The 16,286-nt window shown below is 35.3% G+C and overlaps 1 protein-coding gene across 1 annotated transcript in view; it reads left to right on the forward strand.

Moving 5' to 3' along the window:
• Positions 1 to 6,811, forward strand: part of LOC127976151 (kelch-like protein 29) — a 120,887-nt gene extending 114,076 nt beyond the window's left edge. Inside the window, exon 14 of the mRNA XM_052580361.1 lies at positions 2,273 to 6,811. Within this exon, the coding sequence (XP_052436321.1) occupies positions 2,273 to 2,456 (184 nt within the window). The 3' untranslated portion in view covers positions 2,457 to 6,811. The remainder of the gene's footprint in view (positions 1 to 2,272) is intronic.
• Positions 6,812 to 16,286: the final 9,475 nt, after the last annotated feature.

Genomic DNA, 16,286 nt, shown 5'->3' on the forward strand with positions numbered 1-16,286 from the left:
GTGTGCGCGCGTGTGTGTGTAACTATATATAGTTATATAGTAGTAGCCTACACTTAATATGTAAGGTCAGCTTTGCTTACAAATCAAGGATATTTGACATATAGTTTTCTGTAGACTTCATCATTAGGCCAATTCACAAAGAAGCGTGACAAAGTCAACAAACTTAAAAAGATGAGATATAAAACGCAACAAATAACTAACAGTAATGACAAAACAAAACAAAAAAGCAAAACAATTGTGCTACAACAGTAACTGCATCATTTATTAATGGTACAGTTCATGCTGGAAACTCACAAACCCTAAATATTTCAGCAATATTGTTCAATTTTATAGATCTGTATTCACACCACCGTGTTTGACTAACATTTATTGGTCTAACATTAGCTTTTAATCTAGTTTCACTTAATTTCTTAGTAATTATGACTCAAAAGGTCCCATAAACTGGGAAATATGTTGCTGCTCATTTAAAATTGTATTACAGAAATGAACTATACCTCATATCATGTGTGTTCTTGAGGCTACTACTTTCTAAAACATCAAACATTTACTGTCATGATTAGAGTCTTTTAGAGGCTTTAGTCAAAAAGCGTACCTAACGCTTGTTTTTATAGCCCCTCTTAATCATGTGATATATAGAACACCACAGGCTCCAGCTGTCTAAAACACATTTTTTTAGGTTTTATTGCTTTGACTGAGTTAACTTTATTGTTATTGTTGTTATTCACTCAGCAACATATTCATTTAAATTTGCCGAAGTTGCTTTCAAATAACCCAAAAAATGCAATTCTCACCCCATAACTGCTACCATTATGTAATGTTAATGAACAAAAATGAGCATTAACAACCATCATCAAGTGAATGCAGATGGATCAAGCTGAGAAAAGCACATTGTCAAAGCAATGTGTTCCAGTTTACACAAAGCCTCCCCTGCTCGCTCCTAAGACTTTATTCGGTGTCCCCCAGGGTCGTGCTCTGGGCCCGATTTGCTTTCACTGCTGATTGGTATTCGCAGCAGAGGCAGTAATTACCTCAGCAGCAGATGAAGCACGAATGAGCCACCAAACAATTGCTAGTGCATCACGTTCCCCCAAAACACACACAGGCACCTTTTATGCTTCTGCTGTGTATTTGCAATACAAATATGTTTTCCTAAAACGACATGTCAGTTACAGTCACACTCGAATGAGTTTCGGCATTAACATTTTGAAACCTGTCAAAGGCTTGAAATGAATACGGCCCAAAGAGAAGATTAGGAGGTAGATGATTCGTTTCATCCATCAGTTTGACAGTTTTACAATACAGAGCCTTTATGTAAGACCGCAAATGGGAACATAATCTTAATCATTATACTTATGTATGTAATTCGAAACCCAGGAATTTTTTCCTCAAATAACAAGGCGTAGGAATCTGAGAGAACTGCATAGTTCTGGTGACAATATACAACTTAGACACTGACAGAGTATTTTAGTGCTTGGTCCACAATAGAAACTGAACCAGCATTTAAAAAAGAAAAAGAAACTGAACCAACGAACAAGGATTTGCATTAAGAAAAGTATGATAGGCCAAGACTTTTAGCCCTCAGCTTTAGGAATGATGTTTTAGCAGATTTGGGTTAGCTTACAGTATATAAATATACACTCCAGTGCAGACAGTTTATCATCCATAAACCGTTTTAGTTTTTGTTAATATTTTAATTAGATTTTATTCAATTTTCTGATTTTGCTTTCAAGTAATTTAGTTTTTGTCTTTCTTTGTCATTTATTTAACATGTCTGTTTGTAGTACAGTACATTTTATAAACTAACAAATTAAACTAAACAAAAACTAGCTGAAATCAAATAATTTATTTAAGTTTAATTTAGTCCCAGGAATAAAGTTTTTATGTGATTTAATTTAATTTAAGTTCATGTTTATTTATTTTTTAAGGATTTTCCACTGTATATGTCTTGATAGGCTGATTTGCTATTATTGTTACTGTACATTATATAACTTTCTTTGTTTTATTTTTTATTATTTAACTATATCATCTTTTGTTATTGTTTTCATTTTTATTATATTTTTAACTATTTTATCATTCTTATTTGTTTAATTATTATCATTTTCATTTGTCATTTTTGTTTTTATTATTATTAATTGATATGTTTATTGTTAAGTATATATTTTTCTTCTTTTATTTTTACGTTCTAGGTGGTTCTGATATATGTACTTGAAAGTGAAAATCAATTTTGAAGTAAAAAGAAACTAAACCAGTTCTGAAATAACGTCTTTTCCAGTGCGGTGGTCCTGGATGGGAAGATCTATGTGACCGGTGGCATCGTGAGCAGCGAGGGTCCAGCGCTGGGAACCATGGAGGCCTTTGACCCCTGTACAAACGTGTGGACGCTGCAGCAGAGCATGCCCTGCCCGCTCTTCAGACACGGCTGCGTGGTTATTAAGAAGTACATTCAGAGCGGCTGACGCTGACACAGGCCAACACGACTCCACCGTCTCCTGCACACCGGACACCCACTTTCACAACACGGCCAGGATTAGCAGTGCTGATCCCGAAGCTGCGCTCACTTTCTGACACCCACTGGGAATGTAGAAGCTAATCATTTCTGCCGGGCGCAAACGGGCCTTCGTGTAATATAGCGCACCTGACAGAGCTGTCCTTGATGTGTGTGTGTGTGTGTGTGTCGTGGCTCTAGCCTTAATGCTCTGTGGCCATTCGGATTGAACTTTTTTACACAATACCTTTTTATCTTCATTTACAGAGTTCACTAGGTTTTTGCATTGCCACCGTTTTAATGTTTGCATTACTTTCATTCTTCTTTCTTTGAGCAATACTGTAAAATCACAGCGTCTGGTTTCAATAATCCATGTGATGATGGTTCACTCAGTCGTATCGCTTTTTCACCATCTCCATTTGAAAGCACTTTTTAATAATGTAGGGAAGACAGAGTTGTCGAACAAGCACTGAAACCTCATGTGATCGCTTCCATAAGCTCCACCTTCTTTAGTTACTGTGGCTCACTCAGACAAGCACGTCCCTGCAGATTTCAGTGCAATTGTTAGTAAAATGAATTTGTGAAGCGGTGAAATGGATTGGATGTTATTCGTACGTGGGCTGGAATGAAGCGTGGATCTTTTATCTGCCGTTTTGGATCCGAAACTGATAAATTATGCAGTAACGTGATTAAAAATGGCAGAGACTGTGAACAGAGGCTGCCAAATGCTTCTCGCAGTCACCGAAAAGAGAAAAGCAATCACGGCTGATCACATTAGTGTAAGTGAACACAGCTAGTTACCACCGCAGATACTATATCATCTGAATTAATATGCACAGAAAATGACATGCACTGCAAAAAATGTTCTTAGTTAGTATTTTGCCTGGTTTTCTTTATACAATCATCTAATGATTTAAATTCAAGATACGTTTACTTTGCCAGGAAAATGACTAAAGTCTTGTTTTCTGAAAAAATAAAAATTATCTGTCAGTGCATGGGTCAGAAAAATAAACGTAATTAAAAGGGGAAACAAGATTATTTTTCTGACCTCACTGCCAGATATTCTTGTTTCAATCAAAAACTCACTAAGTTTAATTAATACTTTTTTTTCGAAAAATTATTTTATGCCATTTTGAATCTAATGTAAATATTAAGAATGTTTAGATATTTATACTAGAAAACAAGAAAAAATATTAATAAATATGTATTTATTTAATACATGAATCTTGTTTTCCAGTTAAAATATTTAAAAATATTTGAAACCAAATAAATTTATGGTAACACTATAGAATAGGTAACACTAACTATTAACAAGACATTTCTCTCAATAAATTATTAATTTGCTGCTTATTAAAAGTTAGCAGTTGTTAGGTTTAGGAATTGGGCAATATTAGAGATGTAGAGTAAGGTCAAGTAGAATAAGGCATTAATATGTTGCACTAATACATGGCTAATATTCTAGTAATATGCATGCTAATAAGCAACTAATAGGTGTTACCTATTCTAAAGTGTTACCAAATTTACTAAAGCAACACTGCATAAGTTATTAGCACTAGTTTTTTGAGGTTGCATCTTTAATACGAGTGTATTTTGTCTTAATGCACTGCATGTTTTTCACTTGTTTTAAGTATAAACAAGTTAAAAACAAATGGAAAAATCAGCCAGTGCAGTAAGACAGAATTCTCGTATATTAAAGAAAGAATCTATGAAAACCATATCTTATGCAATACCTTATGCAGTGTGGCTTCTCAAGTAGACTTGTGACAAATCAAAAATATTAATTAAAAACCTAAGTTTTTTTTTTGCAATTCTGGCTGACATCTTACGTTAATTTGGGAATGAGGGCGACAGTATAATTTGTTACACAAGCTTTATTTGAAGATTTGAAAAAAGAATTTAAAATTATTCAGACACACAGATCCTCTATAGGCTTATGTTAGAAAGGAGCAAGAGCTTGTCTGATTATATGGTACACGGCAACAGTTGCCAAGGTAGGACTGGCGAGGGGTCAATTATAATCAGGCCTGGACAGAATGTGTTTTTTGGAAGTCAACATTAAATCAAAAATTACCCTGTTTATTTATTTATTTTTCTTAGTGAATGATTCACTGTTGCACGTTATTCTAGAGAATCAACAAAATTGGCTTTGTATCTTTCATCAAACTGGAATAACTTGAAACAACCTTTGAAACTACTTTCCCTTTTTATACTGGAATTAATTTTTTTTTTCTTTTTTTTATCGATGCTCTTATCTTGTTTTTATATCTTGAATTATATTTCTATTTTCCTTTCCCCCGTTGGAAAGCAGTTTTATCCTGTTTCAAGCAAAAACTTCATTTTAACTTCATTTTAGAGAGGTTTATGCTTAAAACAAGAAAAAACAAAAGTCAACTGGGAAAGAAAATGAAACTTAGTGCAAGATATATTCAGTGCAAACGAGTCCTGTCCTTCAAACACCTGCCTCTATTGTACACCATCCCATCAATTTGTGATAGATGAAATCAAGCATACGTTGACATTAAAAACTGTGATGCAGATTTTGATTATAACTTACATCTGCACAACTTGACATCTGGTAGGTTTATTATAAGATACTAACCAAACACAGAAGACTATAATAATTTGAGATGTGTGAAGACCTTGCATTTACAGGAATTGATGCCATTTAAGACCTGTAATCGGAGACATCTTGAACCAGAATCTGAATTTGGGCTTGAACTGAACTGGAACTGAACTGAAATGACATTTGTAGCTTGAATTTCTTTTCTTTTCTTTGGACCGTTTTACTTTTTTCTTGCACGCAGCCAAAGCACAAAACATCTGAGACTCTGAAAGAGAACAGGAAGTGTTTGCCTTCAGTTCCTCTGCATTGCCAAACCACCAAACGTGGACATGCTGTCCGACAGGGAGCACGATTCTCTGTACACGAAAGTAACTAAAGTTTATTTTAGGACCTTTACATGTCAACAGACTGTTTCTAGACAAAATGTATATACTATAGTATGTTGAAGAAATGTTATGTACAAAACACAAGCTGTTATCGTTTGAATTAATGATCATGTTTCATCATTAATTAGAACAATAACATGTATGCAAAATACAATGTACATTCGTAATGAAAGAATCACGGGTCTCTTGTTTATTTTGACTCTAAGTGTTGGGAATCAAGTTGAGCTGTTTCATTAAGTACAGTTTAATCTGTTTGATGATAAAACAGTTCCCACAGATGCATGTTGAATAAGGCCATATCTTAAGACCAGAATATCACTGGACTCTTTTCAGATGATGCACATCTATAATCCACTCCAGACACCTTGAAAATAACAACTAGAGACCAAAATATCACAATAGACTTTTTTAATTAAACTTGTTACACACCTAGCAACGGTTTGCATTCAGAAAATAAACACGTGTTGAATATCTTTGCCGCAGTAAATTGGGATTGACTTTCACCGGTGCATGACGCACCTTTCAGAACAGTAGAGGTGAACGTGAATTCCTCCCCCACCGCCTATCCAATAATAATATAAGTTTTGATTATCATGATAATGTAGGACGGTCTTATCATCATCGCAGATGTATTATATTGGCTTATGCCCTTAAGCCGTCACGCGGCATGAATAAAAATGTGCCGTTGGCTTTGTGCCGGCTTTTGGCATTCTCCAAATGCTCCCTTCCAATATTTACTGATGTGGAACAGTTCATTTCCTCTATGCTGTTGTAGCAGCCTCCCTCCCTCTCTTCTTCTCCAACAGCCTGCTGTCTAAATGGCATTAAAAAAGCCAAGCCATGTGACTCTGTTCTGGCAGGATCTGTAAACGCACACGGCATCTTCCAGCCTCTGCACCTGTCTACCTCCATCTCTTGCCACGAGCCGCCGGGCCCCTCCTTCAGATAATATATCGCCATCCCATCCATCAAAATCAGTTACCCAACCCCTTCTGGCATTTAGATAAACTAGGCCACCGTTCCTGGTTCTCATATCCTGTGGGTATGTTCCCCATGCTGCAAACTCGCTCTTTATGCCTCGTTGTTTGTGTTGCTGTGTTCTGATGTGGACCGGCGGATTCACATTAAACTTCTAGAACAGATCTTGACAGTGTAAAAACAGGTAAAACTGTAAAAAGTTTTGATATTTTACCTCCCTCGTAGAGTCATTTACTCTTGACTCAATGCCACCTCTCGAAAACTTTAGTAGCCAGAAAACTTACAAATGAGGAACGGTTTGGCCTGATGTATAATGCTCTTTGTTTCCTGAGTTTCTTGAACTTTTCATAAACTTTCTTCATAATCGTTTCATGTTATCTTGTTATTTACATACATACAAATCTGCCTTCCTCATTTAGCGGCTCTGATTAAAGCGGAGGAAGTCCGGTCAGCCTCTTCACAAAGAGCCATGCGAGTAAATTACACATCGCTGGCTCTCGTCCTAAATGGATCTCAAGTAGATGGCTATTTGCCGTCAACAATTTCAGCCTTTAAAATGATATTTTACTATGTGCATTTCCATCACAGACGCATCCTTTCATTAGCTTTCCATTAGCAGTAAAGGCGGGCGGTTATCAAGGGGAATAAAAGCGCTTGTGTTTTGTGTGTCACCAACTCTTTCTTGGCTAAACACCGATGATGCTCTTGAGAAACGGGTTCAATGACCTTCAGCTGAGTATCATGATTGCCAAAGTTTAATGGAAATGTAATGACAGATGATCAGTTGAGGCAGACTCTAATGTCCCTGCTACAGTCTGTGTGTATTTATCCGTTTATGGACATTTAATCTGGATTAATGCACTCAAACAATCTCTAGAAGGACTTTCAATTAAACATTTCCTACTACCAAAAGAATAAAAGCCGTATTTCTGAAGAAAGACTAAAATTACTTAAAAAATGTAAATTCTGCAATAGTTTACCCACCTTCAAGTTGTTCCAAACTTGTATGAATGCACCTATTATGCTAAACACAAAAGAAGATACTTTACTCTTTTTACGTTGACTGTCACTGTGTTGACACACACTTATATTGATACATTTTTCATTTGCTTAAATGGTATGAGATGACTGGATGCTTTCAACTTATTTCCTATTTAACTGTTACCAACTGAATTGCAGTGGAGAAACTATTTAAAATAAAAATTAAGCTACAAACTCATAGTGTTAAGTGTTTCACTAGTTAACACCTGAATATGTTTGTTGGTGTTTGATGCTTTTGGATTGGAAATAAAGATATTTTATTTGAAAACGTCATACTTATTTCAGTTAATGTCATAAAACTAGCAAGCTAAGCTAGTAGTTGTACAAACAGTGTTGTGTAAACATGACTGTAGATGAGAAAAGCAAAGAAACAGACAAAGTGATTCAATTAAATGAGTTACTGTATTTATACTGTAACTGCGCCGATTGATTCAAACATGTAACTTCGACCATTCAGTTCAAGCAAATCACTAGTAAAAACCAGATCAAAATAGCATTTTTTTTTTCGGTTAATAATAAAAAATAAAAATAAAAATACGTACAGTGATGGTTGAAACAGCTCTTTTCGAAACTCCGAATCAGTTAACCACTGCGTCACAAAATGATTCACTGTTTTGAAGCTCTTCAATCCGCGAATCCTTTGATTGACACTTCAATGCACATATGGTGAATCATTTGATTTAGATCAGGACTTCAGTGTGGGTTTGCAAAATGTTTGATTTAGTTCAGATTCAGAACTTGTATCATGAATAATTAGATCGGGACTACAGAGTGCGGAACACAAATCATTTGTGGGTTCGAACCTTTTGATTCAGATTGAATCAAATGTTTCATGCACCCGCACCCAAATCCCGATGTGAATCAAATAATTTGTGATCTGTGCTCCAAGGTTCGTGACTCAATATTCAAACTGAGATCGCAAATCATTTGAATTAGATCAGAACTTCAGAGTGACTTTGTGAATCATTAGATTCAGACAGGGACTTGTGTGTAGGTTTGCAAAACGTTTTATTTAGTTCGCAACTTCATGCATCGTGAATTATTTGATTCCGATTGGAACATCAGAGTGAGTTCACAAATCATTTGTGCAAAAAAGATATTCCCAAGTCACTGTTCGAGCTGTTCAATGAACTTCCATGAGGGAGTAAACCCAGTCTATGTATTTAGTTTACAACCGTGTTGTTTTGGCAGTAGATAGTGTTTATCACAAGGGAAGTGTGCAAGAGTAATGCAGCTGTAACACCTAGTCGCTGTATTACATTCATCCACGATAAGTGCTCTCGTTCACACTCCTGCATCTGTTCGTGGAGCACCATCATCTCCGAGCACCTGATGCCGACACTTATTCCACAGTATTGCGTCCAAGGAATCATAAATCAGTGCATTGTTTTTGCGTGATGTTGCCGCACACCGTTGAGGATTCATTAACGCCACGGTTTATTCCATTGGGATATCTTGAGTCTGAAGGAGCCCACTCAGGACTCGTTAACTTCCCAACAAAATACCTCTGATATTAAACCTCTGCAATATTAATGGTCTCTCTCCTGGATTTCTGTTGGTGATCAATCAAGGTTCTTCTCAACTGACCCTTGAACCCTCTTAGTTACCGGACCTCGCTCACAGGAGAATTGCAGAATGTCCCATAAGGAGAATGCGTTAAATTATTACTATGTGCTATATGATCCAAACACATACAACTTGGGTCTTATAATATTTTAAGGTGAGACTTAGTGTATTTTAGGCCTTTTTGGTGATAACAGTTTGGTGATAGAGAGTCCAGTAATGATGGATTGAAGAATGGAGTTTCATTTCTTAATTTAAAGTAAATACATTTATCTATTTTTAATAACATTTTAGCTTTGCTGTTCAATTAAATAGTCCTGTACCCAGTACATAAACTGTGGACTTCAAAATCTCTGAGTGAAAATACATCTGTTTTTCCTTTTTCTGTCGTGTAACAAATTTTCATTTGAAATTATATTCAGAATAACAATTTTAAAAGAGACATGCTCAATGGAAGCAAGGCGATCTGATTTCTCTACAATGATCACATGATGTAAAAATGTTACCTTCGATTAGTCACAATGAAAACAAAGGGGCTTTTTTTGTGTGCCATAATAATGGTTCTTTGTTTCAATTTCATTAAAAAAATCTAAAACAGATTACAATTGTGGACCACACTGTTAAAAAAAAAAAAATGAAGTCGTTACAACTGTATGCACGGTAAATATAAGATAAATACTCCGAAGAAATAGGCTCAAAATAGCTTTAATTGGAGGATATCCAACTGATGACACTAATTTGATGTGGCCTATACAGATTTAGTATTGTTATTGGTGATATTTTAACACGCTCGTCTTCATTTAAGCTGGAAACAGATCACTTTGTTCTCCTTGTAAAAGCTCTCAACATTTAAGTCTAATTAGTGGATTCTCCCAGTGGAGCATAAGAGCGTAAGTCTGTGTGTGTGTGTGTGCGCGCGCGTCTGCCCGAGGGCACTTTAACTCCTCTGGGATGATGTGTTTTTGTCTCTGGATGACCTTTGACCCATTGCCCTCTGACCTCACTGTGGGACTGGAGAGACAGACTCGTCCTCCCTCCTGAGCTTCACCAGCTGCACCTGAACACCTGCAGCAAACCAAATATAGATGAGGTACAATATCATTCATTTATACAACTTGTACAACTTACACAATTATAATTTTTTATTTTCCAATTTATTATTAGAAATAATGATCTATCTATCTGTCTGTCTATATATATATATGTGTGCGTGTGCGTGTGTGTGTGTGTGTGTGTGTGTATGTGTGTGTTACTATATATATATAGTAATTTACTGTAATTTCTGTTATTTACTATTGTAAAGTTAAAAAATTTAGTTTTGTTATGAAAAATATTTGTATAAAGTTATGTTTATTTATGTTTCTATTTTGTTAAATATTTTAAAAAATGTATTTTATATAGCAAAACATATTTACAATTATATTTTAAATTAAAATTGTTTTGTTGATGTTAATGTAGAAATTTGAAATGATGTATTATTGTATTCATTAATGGTTATCAAATGTTTACTACTTCAAACTAACATTCTTATGCTTTATTTTGACTATTATTCACATTATAGAATAATACAGCCATCAAAACATATATATATATATATATATATATATATATATATATATATATATATATATATATATATATATATATAAACACACACACACACACACACAATAGTGGTATAAATAATATTATATAATATGAAAATATAATATAATTATATTTTCCAATGTCTAAAGTCATTTTAGGTTTGTATTTTAATTTATAATTGCTAATGCTAATTTTCAGCATTTCATCATAAGTCCAACATGTTTTAAAGAGCATGAGAAATGTAATTCACTCCAATATGTCTAAATACTTGGCTGCTAGAGTACGTTATGAATTATGAATAAGTGACGTGGTTCAAAATAATTAAACTGCATTGGAACACTACATTATGGCCTTAAATGGCCTCCTAACTGCTTGTCTCTCAGCTATGATTCGGCGTGTGTTTCCAGCGTTTGTCCCTGGACTCGTGTCATCTCGTCTCCAGCGTTCTCCACAGATGCAGATGGTGACAGCTTTCCCTTCAGCTCCTCCGAGGATCATTTGTATTGATGTATTCTGACTGTTGCTCCCTCTCCAAGTGCCGTTTTGTTTGTCCGCATCGGCCCCTTGAATTTTAAGTGAGGTAAGTAACTCTCTCTTGTCAACAGATCTGTTTATTGGCTTCAGAATTATTCATAAAGTGCCAGCAGTCACGAGCGACGGGTCGTTTGGGTCAATCTGAAGGATTTGTGTCACATTACGTATTCCAGAAATGTTAAAATGCCATCACTATATGTTTCCCTTTAGACTTCGGGAAAAGGCCCAATTTTATTTTATTTTTTCATAAATATGCTACATTCATCATACTTTAAAAGTGTTGCAGTTGAATCGTTGAGTTTTAAAATATTAAATATTTTTTATAAAAATGTTCAAATATAAAATATATGTAATGTATAGAGAAAATGTTATATACTTTAAATATTTTAGAATATATATTTTAAGTGTTGCATTTGTATATTTAACAACTTGCTGCATAAACAACAGTTTAAAAAATGCTGAATAAACATATTGTAGAGTTTAAAAATATAAAAGTATGTTTTATAAAAAGAAATATAACATTTATCGAATTTTAAAATGTTATATGTTTATATTATGCATTATAATAAAATATTTTATATTTTATAACAATTCTACATAAATAGGTGTTGTTATAACAATAAAAATTATTTATATTTAGGAATTTAAAATAAAACATACTTTGAAAAAATATAGTATTTAAAAATATATATATGTTACAATATAAAATATTTTTAGAAAATATTTTAGCAATACTATATATTGATAAAGTGGATTTATAAAAAAAATAAAATAAATAAATAATAATAAAAAAAAAAATATATATATATATATATTAATACAAAATTATAAAATGTTGAGATACATTTTAATTAAAAAAGCTTTCATGTTCTCAATCCCTAAACTGTGTTTGAGATTTACTGGGATCTGTGATTAATCCTGATGTGCAGTAGCTGTTTTTAAATGATGTCATGATCATTCATCCTGTACTGAGATGAAAATGTTCTTAATGTGTCTTTCTAGGTTCCTGGGGTCAGACTCTGAGCTTCTGGTTTCTTCAGAGCACCACAACATGGATGGTCTTGTTGGTAAGGCAATGTCTCAAGGATATGCGTTTGAATCCTCAGGGAATGCCTCCAGTGATAAAACCAGATCATTTCTATCTTAGGCTACAGATATTTATGTTTAGATGCATTCTGATTTGTGAGTACAGGGATGTTTTGTGACCACACGCATGTTGATTGGCCATGAAGGTCCAATGCAAGCTGAACCCAGAGAAGCGGCATCCCCTCGACGGTGTTGTAGACGCACAGCGAGGACCAGGATGTCACACGGTCTGTTTCCTCCGCCGCTAACAAGCCCCTCTACACCCTGTCGTTCTGTCTGCTTTTGTTGTTGGTTTTCCCGCCGAGATTCTCTCTCTCTCACCCGCTATCTTCCGGAGGCATCAGTGTTCGTGGCTTTCTCATTTTGTCAGATCTTGTTGGGTCTCAAAACAGGAAATTTGTTTTGCAAATGGCAGACGTCGGGTTTGATTCTGCGTGAGCCGACTGGCAAAACGACAACTAAAGAAGGACCGGAGAGAGACTGTGAGAATGTCACGTCGGGCCTGAATTAGGTTTGGGTGAAACCGTCCGCTTTGAAGGTGCGTTTCTGTCTGATCGTGATGATGAATGAAATGTATCATAGGAAGAAAACGAGAGAAACTCTCGGAAACTCTCTCTGAGTCTTTGCCGTCACGGCATCAGAGAGACATTGATCAAAGTCAGCGGTTGTTCAGGTGAGATCAGCACAGACTCCAGGTCTTGTGGACTAATGCTTAAAAAAAATGAGACTAATGGCCAAAAGCTCCAATAAAGACTACAAAACACCATGAAACCCTTATAGAAGTCGTCAGTATTAAATGTGAACTACGTATATATACCAGATCTTTAAAAAATAAAAAAAATTGTCTTAATGTAAACTTTTGAACTTAAAAAAAAAATCTATTTGGTGAATAAATGAAGAAGTATTGTCCATTATTAAATTATGGTGAATAATGTGGTTAACTAATGTTATCAAATGCAACAAATGCTATTGCAATTGAAGCGTTACTGGTAAATAGAGGTAGAACATTTTGGTTACACTTTATTTTAAGATGTCCTTGTTACAGAGTAATTATGCATTTAAGTACTGTGTAATTTCATTTAACACTGTATATGGGTAGGGTTAGGATTAGGGTTTGGTTTAGGGTTATTTGCATGTAATTATGCATAGATTATTGTTATTGTAATAGTAACATGTTACATGAATTTAAAATAAAGTGGTGCCAACATTTTATATGAACAAGTTCTGTTGGCACAGCTATAAACATCTCTCAAGACAAGCCACATAAAAAAAAATTGTTATATTAAAAAACAAGTCAAAATGTTCTAGCTCATGAAAACAAGTCAAAAAAAGACTAAATACAAATATTACGCAGTCGTTTTTGGGTCAGTTTAGGGACAAATTCTCATCATTAACTTCATTGACTTTTCCTCAGTTGACTCCTAATACGCTGTTTATTAATAGTCAGTAAGGTATCATTGATAAGTTGAAGTATGGGGTCAGAATAAGGGATCTAAATATGTTCATGCAAAATAAACCATTAAAGAGCCAGTAAGATTATATAGTAAGATTTTATAAGTCCTGTACATTAGGTTTAAATCCATCCAAGGTTAAAAAACATTGTCATTTTGTCAAAATATCATTTTAAAATTACCTTAATTTTTAAAGATCCCCAAACGGTTCACGCGAAGCTGTTCAAAAGATTCAGTTTCCTTAAACCCCACCTTTCGGTAGAATACTGTGTTCTGATTGGTCAACTGACATAGTCAGGTTTGATTGGTTGTTCCGCACACACCTCCACGGTAAACTATGCATTAGCATCTGTTTGGGGTGAATTATGTCTTATTCCTCTCATCGCGAAGCAAACAGTAAAATAAAAAACGTGAACAGTCTCGCTGCTTTTTCTTCTGTGTGGGTGTATTCAAGCCGCGCGCTTCAGTTTGAATCTGAATAGCGCGTTCAGCGCGGGGGCGTGGTCACATATGACGAAGGGAGACATGAAAAACAGACATCACGTTGTTTTCATATGGATTACTTTATCAAAGAATATCTGTTTTCGGCTTGTTTAGTTTTAAAGTAGACATGTCAAGCTTTCTATAGATATCTCTCTCATGTCTCTTCGTTGAGTATTCACGGAGTTACACTTCATTTTAATGACATGTTTGTACATGACGATCAGCGCAGACAAAGGCTGCAGACAGCACACATACTGATAAGACGCTCGGGAGAAAACAGACACATAACTTCATAATCATACTTCACGTTGTGATTCGGAGATGCTCGTTGTTTTAAATAAAGTTGGTAATGAACCATCTTTTATGGCCAAATGCTTTGAAAATCCCGCTGTACTCACCGAGAATAGAAAAGCAGTCATCAGTGAAATGTTGTGAACACAACAAAAGGGATTTGTTGTACTGCTCTGGTATTCTGGTGAAAATGAATCTTAGCCATTGGTTCTTCTGATTTTCATTCTTTGGCAGTGAAAATAAAACAAACTTGCCTTTACAATTAAAAACACACTGTCTCCTCGACATGATGCTCTCACACCAACCAGTTGGCTGTGTGTGGGGGTGAGGCAGGTCAGAGTAGTTTTGTTTCTCCCAACACGGTAGGCGGAGATTATTATGCAAAGTGTTCCTAGTGACGTACATAGAGATGGGCAAAATATTTGAAATCTATAACGACTCGTTTCAGCGATTCAGAGTCGACTCCTTACTTTAGAAGCCAATAACTTTATAAATCGTGTACTTTTTGGTTTAATTACTTTGCACATCGTTTACACTGATGGACAGCTACATCATACACTGTAATACAGGTTATTTTTGATTTCCCATCTGTGTGGCTCTTTAATATGTGCTTTATAAGTACTTATAAACAGCCAACATGATAGTAATATGCATGCCAAAAAGCAACTACGGTAGTAGCTGGTGAGAATTAGACCTTAAAATACGTGTTATCTAGTCTATTTATTTATTTGCATTGTGGTAGGATCCTAGTACTCAGACAGAGTTTGTCCATACCAGATCCAGATATTATTCAGGTACTGTAGTTGGCTATATTTTAATATTTTAACTATATAACTAACTGCTTCTCGATCATGACCCTCATGTCAGATATAGCACCTCTTGTGGCCACACTGAGAATGCAGATTTACGCAATGATCAGTGAACTTTAGAGACAGAGCAGAGTAGATTTCAGGTCTTTTGTACATTTTGGTGCTTATAATATAACTGTTATCACAACACTCCTGTGACTCTGAATGTTTCGAATTTCGACTCATTCAATCAAATGATTAGCTTTGGTATTTCTTTAGCCTGAAAGCCACTGCCGAGACCTTTAAACTAGTAGTAATTAAAATAATACGATTACAGAAAGTATCCCGGGGGAAATATTTATCAAGTCGCTCTGATAACGAAACAGTCCTCTTTTATTTTCCTAATGCTTTGACACTCCAGGGAATCGGCCGCTCTGGAAATATTTAGGCCGCAGAATTTTTAAGGAGAAACTTTCATACTTCCAGAGAGAGTGGGCGGGAAGCAAAAGATTAGAGGAAGAAATAATTAAAGATTGGCAAGAGATCTGTGCGATATCCAAGACTGGTGTTATTGGGAACGAGGAAAGTGGAGGAAAGCAGAGTTTCTGGACAGAGAAAAGTGAATAAAACGGAGAGTAAAGCATTATCTGAAGGCTGTGTGTGTGTGGACGGATAATACAGTTATGGAGGAAAAGAAGAGAGAGCAGGTGGGTGGATTAATGGAAACTGACGGAAAAATGAAGGTGGCAAAATCTAAAGCTCATGAAATTAAAGATATTGGGTTGCACGGACAGTAAACAAACACAGCTGCTAGTGACAAGGGGGAAAACTCTCAACTCGCCAAGATTTCTGCCCACCGCAGCTTATTCTGACCGTAAACTGACCACTTATCTCAGGTTTTGTTCTGATATGCCGTTTAGGGACTGGTTTATATGAAATTGTTGATACAGTGTATACAACTTCAGAATATCATTTTTACAAAGATTATTTGAGTACAAATACATGTGGGACTGTTAGCAGAAATCATACCATGTGTCATACTCGTGGGGA

The sequence above is a fragment of the Carassius gibelio genome, chromosome B17 (genome assembly GCF_023724105.1).
Source record: "Carassius gibelio isolate Cgi1373 ecotype wild population from Czech Republic chromosome B17, carGib1.2-hapl.c, whole genome shotgun sequence".
Lineage (NCBI taxonomy): Eukaryota > Metazoa > Chordata > Actinopteri > Cypriniformes > Cyprinidae > Carassius > Carassius gibelio.